The sequence below is a fragment of the Fukomys damarensis genome, unplaced genomic scaffold, assembly GCF_012274545.1.
Source record: "Fukomys damarensis isolate Sample0158 unplaced genomic scaffold, DMR_v1.0_HiC HiC_scaffold_23, whole genome shotgun sequence".
Classification (NCBI taxonomy): Eukaryota; Metazoa; Chordata; class Mammalia; order Rodentia; family Bathyergidae; genus Fukomys; species Fukomys damarensis.
In genome coordinates this window covers 23,853,874-23,864,244 of record NW_022900935.1, presented here as the reverse complement: position 1 = coordinate 23,864,244, position 10,371 = coordinate 23,853,874, and the positions used below count along the sequence as shown (strand labels likewise).

The 10,371-nt window shown below is 53.2% G+C and overlaps 1 protein-coding gene across 2 annotated transcripts; it reads right to left on the bottom strand.

The window, feature by feature from the left end:
* Nucleotides 1–208: 208 nt before the first annotated feature.
* B4galt2 (beta-1,4-galactosyltransferase 2) lies at nucleotides 209–9,025 on the bottom strand. 2 transcript variants are annotated; one of them, XM_010634676.3, is made up of 6 exons: nucleotides 8,659–9,025; nucleotides 8,218–8,453; nucleotides 5,135–5,325; nucleotides 4,802–4,924; nucleotides 4,582–4,686; nucleotides 209–1,203 (listed from the first exon to the last, which is right to left on the bottom strand). In XM_010634676.3, exons 1-6 carry the CDS (start codon nucleotides 8,960–8,962, stop codon nucleotides 1,053–1,055), a joined length of 1,110 nt encoding a protein of 369 aa, XP_010632978.1. In that variant the 5' UTR covers nucleotides 8,963–9,025; the 3' UTR covers nucleotides 209–1,052. The 2 variants fall into 2 exon arrangements, with proteins under 2 accessions (XP_010632978.1, XP_019064752.1); XM_019209207.2 differs by having other exon boundaries at nucleotides 8,218–8,450.
* Between the last annotated feature and the right edge of the window lie 1,346 nt (nucleotides 9,026–10,371).

Sequence of the window (10,371 nt, the reverse complement as noted above, 5' to 3'; positions counted from 1 at the left end):
GTGTGGGCGGGGCCCCAAAGTAAACTTTTGCCCCTAGGGTAGCCCAGAGCTTGGAGAAACCCCGGACAGATCTGGTCAGTTGTCCTCCTACTGTGTTGCAAAGCAGGTTCAGGATCCTCATCTACGAATACACACAGGGACCTGCTCCATTCACGTTTTTTACTAAAGCACCCACACGAGTTTCTGTGCAATGTACAAACAAGTGGGCGGGGCCCCAAAGTAAACTTTTGCCCCTAGGGTAGCCCAGAGCTTGGAGAAACCCCGGACAGATCTGGTCAGTTGTCCTCCTACTGTGTTGCAAAGCAGGTTCAGGATCCTCATCTACGAATACACACAGGGACCTGCTCCATTCACGTTTTTTACTAAAGCACCCACACGAGTTTCTGTGCAATGTACAAACAAGAGCCGGCCCTGGGGCTTCTGCCTCCTCTGAGACAGGGAGGTGGGGATTAGACAGACTGATCCAACCCCCCACCCTACCCCCATGCAAAGGCCAACCCCAAGATCCCAGGCAGCAACACAGCACCCGCTCTGGTCCCCTTCTGGGGCTGCTCCTCAGCAGGGGTCGCACCAAGATTGCCCCTTACAATGCGGAATGAAAAAGGTTTCCCCTCCCCTGGGAGCATGGGGGAATCCCCCGGTCTGAGAATTCCCCCTGGAAGAGACACTGCCCCCTAGTCATACCTCCCAACCTTCCAGGCCCTAGGGGACTCAAGGGGGGGAAACTGAGGCACAGAGAGGTGGAGTGACCTAGTCCAAGCCACTTCGCGAGGCAGTGCAGGGGCTGGCCCGACCCTGACAGTGAGGGGGACTGGGCTAGGGGAATTAGGGTAGGAAGAAGGGTTGATCCCAGAGGGCCACACCAGAGGGGCCTGCTTAGGCCACAAGCCCCTCAAAGTGGGTTCTGAAACTTCTAGGTGCAGCTGGCAGGTCTACTGAAGACCCTCAGAAAACAGCCCAGTCTCAGTGGGCTCCCAGAGCAGCGCCAGCCAGGCTGTAAGTCAGTCCTCTGACGGGCAATCCTTGGCACCAAGCACCGCAGTCCATTAGTGTCAGCCCCGAGGGGGCCACGATGGGGGCCGCCCAATGTCCACTGTGATGTTGGTGAAGAGTGGCTGCCGAGACACCTCCAAGACCTGGTACCGCACTGACCCAATGCCGTCCCGCTTCATGGTCAGCTTCGTGTTTTGAATCTTGGTAAACCTAGAAGATGGAAATGGGTCTGCATAAGGGCTAACATCCAAACTCACTATGGAATCTCTGGGGCCAAGGATCAAGCCCTCCTGCTCCTTCAAGGGGTGACTCAGCAGTAGCCCTTTACTCCTGGATCCGCCCCCAAATCAGAGGTCTCACCCTCTTCCTTCAGAAAACAGAATTGTGATACCCTTGCAAATCCCTCAGCTAGACCTCTGCTAAGCCTTTGACTCAGACATGAAGCGCCTCAAATGCAACGTGTCCCATGTCCAATGTAGCACTATTACTCCCCAACCTGTGCCATCTTCTCTGTTCCTCATCCTTAATCACCCTTCCCTGTTAGCCAGGCTGTACTCTGGGCACCAGGGATGCAGCCATGAGGACAAGTGAGGTCCTTCCTCTTAGAGCAAGTCCGCTTCACCAAGGCAAGAGAGAAAGCAGGCAAGGGAAATGTCAGAGTGCTAAGGGGACAAGATGGCTACCCGGGAAGGAGTGTGACACCAAACTAAGGACAGGACAAGAGCACCACAGGCAGAGGTCAGAGTACATGCTTCCCCTAAGCACAGCTATATGGCTAGACTTTCAAAGGCCAAGGAGGAAACAGGAAGATGAGTTTAGAAGTTCGAACGTGAGCAGAGTAAGCAGCTCATATTTTATTCGGAGTGAGAAGGCACTGAGGGAATCTTAACCCAGTTTGGAAGGGTGGGGGTATGGGCTCTAGAAGGCCAAGGAAACCCATGCAGTAGACCAAGCAAGATCTGAGAGGTGGACTAGAATAAAGGTAGGGAATAGGAAAAACAAATGGGTTCAAGTGTATCTGAGGGGACATGACTTGCTAATAATAATTTGGATATGCAGACTGAGACAAAAAATCTGAGCACTAGATTTTAGGCAAAAGCAACTAGATAGTATGTATTCTGTAACAATGTTATAAATGTCAAATAAACAAAGTTGTTTTTGTTGTTGTTTGGGGGGGTCCTGGGGATTGCACTGGGATCCTTGTGCTTGTGAGGCAGGTGGTGGAACCACTGAGCTAAATCCCCGGCCCAACAAAGTTTATTTTAAAAAAAAAATTTAAAAGGCAGCCAGGTAGATAGAATTCCTGTGCAGAGTTTCTTAACTGAGGATTTCTTGCTATCTGGCCATTTCTACACCCAAGCAGAGGTTACTACTCTGAAAACACCCAAAAAGGCTATTCCTGTAACAGGACCAAGGCTTCTGACAGGGACTTGTAAAAGCTTCACTCCTGCCCTCACCCAACTGTTGGACCCTCCCAGTCCTTTTGGGCTCAGCTCAAGCCCCACCTGAGCCCTTCCTGTACTGCACTCTCACTCACCCTTTTCTCCAGGGTGTAACCCTTCTCTGCTGACCAGAGTTTTTTGTTTTGTTTTGATTTGTGGTGCTGGGGAGTGAATCCAGAGCCTTTGCACTGAGACACAGTCCTATTCCCCTTTTTAACTTTTAAAAATAAATGTATGAGACAGTCTCACCATGTAGTTCAGGCTGGCCTTGAATTCAGTATGCAGCCCAGACAGGCCTTGTACTTATGGTGCTCCTCCTGCCTCAGCCTTTTAGACTACTGTGAGGACTAGTGTGTAAAACGGTGTGCAGCTTGACCTTGGTTTTTTATCTGAACCTGTTCTGTATCTCAGCTTCCAGGACTCTCCAGAGTCCCACACTCTGCCATTCTTTCACCCTACGTCAGCACTGCAGTCTAGCCCCCACTCCTAAATCCTGGGTTCAGAGCAGAAAGCTCTGCTGATGAAACAGGGGCATAGCAGCCCCATAAATCCTTGCCCCACTATCTCCTATCAGTCCTTTCAGGTCTGGGGTACATCTCCCTCTCTACCCAGCTGCTAGGCCAGCCCTTTAGCTTCCTTGACTTCTAAAAGTGAGTCTTCCAAACACAAGTCTGACCCTGCCATTCACTGCTCAAAGCCCTTCCCTCTGGTCAAAGGTTAAACTTCCAATCTTGTACTCAAGACCCTAAACACCCAGCACCGACTGCCTCCTACTGTCACTCCTAGCCTTCTATCTTAAAACCGAAAGCTTAACCCAGGCATGGTGGTAAATACCTGTAACCCAGCGCTTGGGAGCTGAGTGACTCTAATGCCAACTTGGATTACATGAAACCCTATCTCAAAAAAACAGAAAAGCCGCCAGTGGTGGTATATGCCTATAGTCCCAGCAATCTGGGAGGCTGAGCTGGGAGGATCACAAGTTTGAGCCCAGCCAGGGCAACTAAGACACTGTCTCAAAATAAAATAAAATAAAATGAAAGGTCTGGGATATAGCTCAGCGTGAAGGCCCTCAGTTCGATCCCAAGTACTAGGAAAAAAGTTTAGGAGTCTCAGTATATGCCACCCATATTCACATTCCAGACCTTTACAAATATACTTCCTTCATCTACGGTGGCCTTCCCCATTAGCCTTGGTGAATACAGCACTGTGCCCAAGGTGGGTGTGTGAGACAAGTATTTATGGAATAATAACTTCAAACTCCAGTTTGCCCTTACCTCCTGCAGGAAGCCTCCCACCATCACTCCCTCCTCTGCCAAGACAGCAGCTTGCTCTCCTTACCTTGTGCTCTAATTGCCTGTCTCCTTGCCCAGAAAGAGCATCATGAGGGATGGGAGGACAGGGCCTGGGTATGGTGGCTCTGGGTCTCCCATCCCCAGAAGGGCTGGCATCAGGAAGTCCTTGTTTGTATTTCACATGCCCTTTGGCCCTTCTCCCAACCAGCCCAACAGCAAATATGGCTGCCTCCTGAGAAATGGAACTGCCTCCTCCAGTCTCGGAGGGGTTGGAACTGGCTTTCCATTCCTTGCCCTACACTGTTTGGGCAGGCCACCTTTCTTGGGTCCGCAGGAGCTGTGCCCTAGCATACATTCTCTTTCATCTCCTCTGCTCTGGTAAGGCCAGGATAAGCCAAGGTCACCCAAGGTGCACAAGTGAGGTCTTTAAAGGCACCAATGGGAATACAATTACTTTTTTTTTCAGTTTTTTGAGACAAGGCCTCGCTGTATAGTTCAGGCCCATCTTGACCTCACTACGTCATTCAGGGTTGCCTTGGACTCCCGAGTGCTGGGATTATGGGCTTGCTCCACCATACCTGGCTGGGAATATAATTACTCAATGACAGTCTGAGCCCTAACTCTAAATTCTGGGCACGTCTAGGAATTAGGCTGGGGTGAGAGCTACCTGGGGGTGGAGGACAGGGCATGCTGGAGTCAAGAATCATGGATCTGCAGCCTCTAGGTCACCTCTCGAGGGTCAAGGATGCTTCAAAGCCACTTTTGGAGGGTCAGGACTCAGGTGTGCTAAGAAGTCACCTCTAGGAAGTAAGGGATTAGGGACACCTGCATTCAGGGTGCTGGGGGGGGGTCACCTCTGAGGGTTGGGCTCGTTATGCTTGTCCCGGTCGTGCTTGATCATGCGGTAGCGGCCTATTCGGATGTCTGGGCGTGAGATCTTCATCCCAGTAAGGGAGATCCTGAGGATGGGGACAGATGAACTACAGCAGGTACCAGGAAGGACAGGGAGCCCCACGCAGTCTGCACCTCACCCCCTCACCCACCCAGTCTTCTCCCAACCCTCTCCCTACTCACCGGTTGAAGATGTCGTCATCCTCACCACCCCAGCCCCAGTACTCATTGGGGAAGCCATTGATTTTCAGAAACTGGGCCTTACTCAGGCCTGAGACACCTCCGAAGTAGCCGGCATAGGGCAGCCTATGGCATGGGAGGGCAGGTGTCAGTGAGGGTTGCAAGGCACCAAAGACGGGATGGGAAGAATGTGGAACCAGGGGTCCAGAGAGGATCTGGCCTAGCCAGAAGGATGCAGGCCATGGGCCAGGGCCAGCAGGGCACCAGAGCTGGGATTGAGAACCCAGGTGAAGGAGGGATACGGAGGTCTGGGCTTAGCTGAGAGGAGGACCTCACCGGAAGCCAAACTTGTCCATGGCAATGGCAAAGTGGCGGGGCTGGTCACCACAGCGGTACAGATTGCGGTCATCCATGGGGACCAGGTCCACATCACTGAAGATAAAGCAGTCATAGGCAGCATCTTCCTTCAATGCCTCCAGGAAGCCTATGTTGAGCAGCTTTGCTCGGTTGAAGGTGTCCTCACCATGCTGAAGGTGAGGGGCAGGTCAGCTCTGGGCCCATGGCCAGCCAAAACCATTCACCCCTTCCCAGAGTGGTTTCCAGGGGCCCACTCAGGCCCTCCCTCCCTGCATGGCTCCCTTAGATTCTTGGGATTGAGTCCAGCTTCTCACTTAGATCTGGCTTTCAAAGGCCTTGCATAAACTGCTTGCAGTTTCCTCTCTGGCCACTGCCTCTGACCCTAAGGCCCAACCACACTTTGTTCCTCAGCAGCTGCTGAACATGCCAGACTTTTTCTCATCTCTGGGCCTTGGGAAAAGTAATTCCCCCTGCCTGGAATGCCTGCCTCTCCTTGTCGAACTCATGTCTGGAAAGGCTCTTCTGACCAAACTTCGTGGTCCCAGTATAGTTACTCACTCCCTCCTGTGGACTTCATTTATACCCAGGTGCACTTAAACCATTATTTAGACCTCTCATTTCATTCACCCATTCAAACATGCCCTGTGGCCTTCTCCTTTGTGCCAGGCATCTCCTTTGTGCCAGTGGGGATTCTAGAGATGAGCAGCCCTGGTCTCTATTCCTGCTGAGCATACAAATCACAAAGTGAGACAAATAATGAATGCCCCAAATGACCAGTGTCTACGATGCAGAAGCCGTGGGGACTGAGCCACCTATCCTCAGGCACCTGCCTCCTCTGGCCCATTTTCATCCACATCCGACTCCCTGGGAGTTTCTGAGACCATGACAAGCAGAAAGCTGTAGGCACTCACAACCCAGTGTGATCCGTGAGAAACAGGCTATGGGGGTTGTGTGGCTGTGCAGACCCACACACTAAATCCTGCATAGAGAACATAGGATTTAACATGAAGAGCTGGTGCCTGCACCCCTGCCCCAACTCAAGACTCTGCAGGCTGGAGCCAGAGGCTCCTGGAGAGCAGTGTGCAAGTGGGCCCTTCCTACACCAGCCACGCCTGAGCCGGATGGGTGGGAACTGCTCTCCTCCAGGCAGTGATGTGCACAGCCCCACCAGCTCCCTTCCCTCCCTCTTCTGCACCTTCTCTGCCACCAGCCCTTAGAGGGATTGTCCAATTCTTTCTGGCTCATCAGCATTCCTTCTGGCCTCTCTCACCAGCCAGGAGCCCTAGGTTTCTCCCACATGACTTATAAACATGCTCAATTCTCTCCCTGGAAAGGAAAAAACAGACCTCCCTCCAGCCACCACCCCACCTTTTGCCTTCCCTTCTTGGCAGAGATTTTTTTTTTTTTAAAGAGAGTTGTCTCCAATCAGTTGTTTTGTCAAATTTGATTCCTTCTTCAGCCCACTGCAATCTGCTTCCGCCCCCACCATGCCCCTGAAATGGCTCTCACTGGGCCCACCTTGTTGCTAAATCCACTGGACGCTTCTCAGTCCACATCCCTCCTGACTCCCCCACAGTGCTAAAGCAGCTGCCAGGTTTCCTTCCTGACACTGACTACTGAGCTTCCGGGATACCCACTCTCCTGGCTCTTCTGCCACCCTCTGGCCAGTTTTCCTTGCATCTGTAAACAGCTTCTCTCTCTCCACACATCCCTTCAATGCTGGCTTTTCCCTACCACATCCCAGCTCCAGGGACACATTGGGGCACAGCACTCCCAGATCCTCTCCACTGTAGACCTGTCTCCCTGGTCCAGACTAGACTAACTGCCTAGAGAATCCTCCGGCACTTACCCCAAGCTTTCCAACTCTCCTAAGCAAACAGGTTGCAGAGTCTCCTCACATGGCCTAGCTCCTGTGTTCCTCATCTTACTCATCCACACAGCCAAGAGCCAAGACTGAAACCTCTGTGTTGTCCGGACATCCCTCACTTCTCACTCTCTACTACTGTGTGACATCTCTCCTGTATCCCCACGCTGACTGCACATCGCCATCTCTTTCCTGGCCATCACAATTTCTCCTAATAGGCCATCCTGTTTCATCCATTCTCCACATGCAACCACACATATTTTCTTTCTGAAAAGCAATCACACACATCGCTTCCTCCTTAAAACAATAGAGCACCATCACCTTTAGGCAGGGATTCAACTGCTCAACACATCTCACAAGACCCTTCTTGATTTGGTCTCCTCCAATACCTCCAGCCGAATCCAGCCCACACCTCTGCCATTAGCTCCCGAACACACAAGACCAGCTCTCTCACTAAGTCCTGAGTCCTCCAGGTCTCTGCCTAGAATCCTTGCCTCCTTTTGTATCTCTATCTGCTGCTGCCTATTCACCCCTCGAGACTCATTTCAACAACTGTACCCCAACTCCAGGCCCCCCGTGCTCCCATGGCTCCTTGCTCCAACTCCCATCACGTATACCACCCTACCAGAGTCTACACAGAACCATGTCAGGTCTAGGTGCTCTCCATGGGAAGGGAAAGCCGGCACAAGACCCTCTCTGGACCAAGTAGCCAACCCTAGCTACGCCCATGGCAGTGAAAAGATACTGCATGGAGTCCCCTGGCCTAAGCTGTAACCAGCATCTGCTCTCAAGGGTTCTAGGTTTCATTCTTCTTTCAGAGTACAACTCTCTCTCCTTGGGCCCTCAACAGAGCCTCCTAGTAGTGTACTTTATGCCTCTACCACCATGGGGCAGGGGCTGCAGGGCTGCCAAGTGCAAACCGTAGGGTTCACTCTCCTTCTGAGATTATGCACATCCACAAGTGTGCATGCCATATACTCACATCTCATGTACTCCTTCAGGTGTGCATTAACCTTCTGTGCACAGTGAAAAACACACCCTTCATTTCCCTGTGCATTCACATATCCATATATCCATGGGTAGACAGAGACCCATGGATGCCCTTCAAGCCCACCTATGCACAACAGGCACATGGGCCCCCACACACCTGGGGCACGCGGGTTTTGTGATGGCTACTGTCCGGCCAGGGACCACACACCTGGTTGATGACATAGATGCCGTAGCGCAGCCGCTGCCGCCTCAAGATGGGGTGCAGATAGTGGAGCCAGTAGCGTAGGTGATGCTCCCGGTGTCTAAAGGGGATGATGACTGCCACTGTCTGGGCTGGGGTGCAGTCAGGCGGTGTATAGCGGCCACCCAGGAGCACGCCTGGGTTCTCCCTCTGTACCCGCTCCAGGGGCATGGGTGAGGTGAACTCAATGAGCAGTCGACCTACTGCAGGCAGGATGGTATCAGGAATCAGGGCCTTTGCCAAAATCCCGGGACACCAGCCTTCAGGAGGTGGGCAATGGAACCCAGGAACAGCCCTCTTCCAACAGACCTGTCCTTGGCACCTCCATGGGTCAAGATTCCAATCCCCCAATCACACTGGTCAGACCCTTCTCCCACCCTACAGGCAGGCCCCGCCCTACAGGCTCACCAAGACCAGGTGGAGAGTCAGGACAGGGAGGCAGGACAGGAGCTGTGGGGCCAGGTGGGGCACTGGGGACCTCGGGGAGCCCAGAACTGGGGGCAGTGGCGTTGGGCCGAGAGCAGTTGGTGCTGCTGCTGGCTGCCGGATGGAGGACACGGGCAGGGCCACGGGCACTGAAGCGGCTGAAGAAGGCCAGATGCTGGGCATAGACATCAAAGTAGAGGATAACAGCCACGAGGAAATGCAGCAGGCAGAGAAGGAGCACAGCCTTGCAGACGCGCTCCAGCGTCCCCCCCAGCAGTCTGCTCATCCCGCAGGCGGCCGCTGGCCAGCCCAATGGGCCCAGGCATCCGGCCGCTGGCCTATGCAGGAAGGGAGAAAAAGAAACCCCACAGGTCAGCACAGGATGGATAAGGCTGCCCCCCCACCTCTGCCCCAGCTGCTCACACAGAGGCCCACTCTCATGTTTACCTGCTTATGTCCTTTGGTACTCATGGACTTTCATTCTATCTGCAAATACACCCAGCCAGTCGCTGCAGCTCAGTGCATGCCCAGTACTAACCACACCACATGCATTTCCATTCCTTGTCACCCCTGACACATACACATCCATCCTCAGGCACACAAATTACACAACTGTATACACATGTAGTCCCAGGAACATGGACATGTGAACTCTGATCACACAGGTTCATACCCAAGCACAGAAAAACATTTACCTACAGACTCGTGCGTGCACCTGTGTCCTAGAGAACAGATACCCCACAGGGCAACATCCTTAACCTTAGCCTGGGGAAAGTGACTTATTGAGTACCTACTATGCAGGAGCACTTTGTACTCCTGACTTCATTTAGTCCTTCCAGGAGCCATGGTGGGAAATGGTTTGATCATTCAGGTCCCTGCAGCAAGCAGGCCAGGCCAACTGGGACCAGGCTGGGAAATGGTCCTCAGGATCCAGAGGGCCCAAATATGGTCAGGATATCCCACTGGAGCAAGGGGTCAAACTTCAAGGAAGGGCAGAAAACACCCCTGTTCTAAGATTTTAAGGTCAGCCCTAGATAATGGCCAGTCCAGTTGGTTCTGACTGTCAGAAAAGGGCCTTTCTGGGCTCAAGGGGAACACTTCTCAGCATGGCAAGGAGGGAGTTTGCCTGGGCCATGGCTCCAGCCGTGGTTCCAACAGGGCAGCAACCATTTCTGGCAGTGCTCCAGAGACAAGGTGAGTTTCACTCCCACAGACACAGCATCACAGGGACAGCCCTGGTCCCAGCAGTAGTCACCCACACTCACACACAACTACATACAGAATCAGACACACCTGGGTGACAGTAACACACAAGCTGCACACTCACCAACAAAGCCCGCTCCAGGACTTACACAGCCACGCATCCAGCTTCCCAGGCAGCTTCTACCCAGACCCACGTGCAAGCATTCCCACCCCTCCCTCCGGGACTGGGCTTCTGGGTCAAGCTGGCCACCAAGCTAAGGGGTGCACCTGGGTGGGGCTGGGAGGCTGAACACGTGGCACCCGGGAATGGGGGAGGTCGCAGAGACCGAGTGGGTGTGTAGCCCGGGGGGCTCTTGGAGTGGGCTGCAGGAGGATGTGGGGTAGGGGCTTAGGGCAAGGGGAGAAGTGATCGGAGCGCCTTCCCCTGCCACGAGGCCAGGGAGAGGAAGGACAATGAGCGAGAATGGCTGGGGGCGGGCAAAGGAGCCCAGA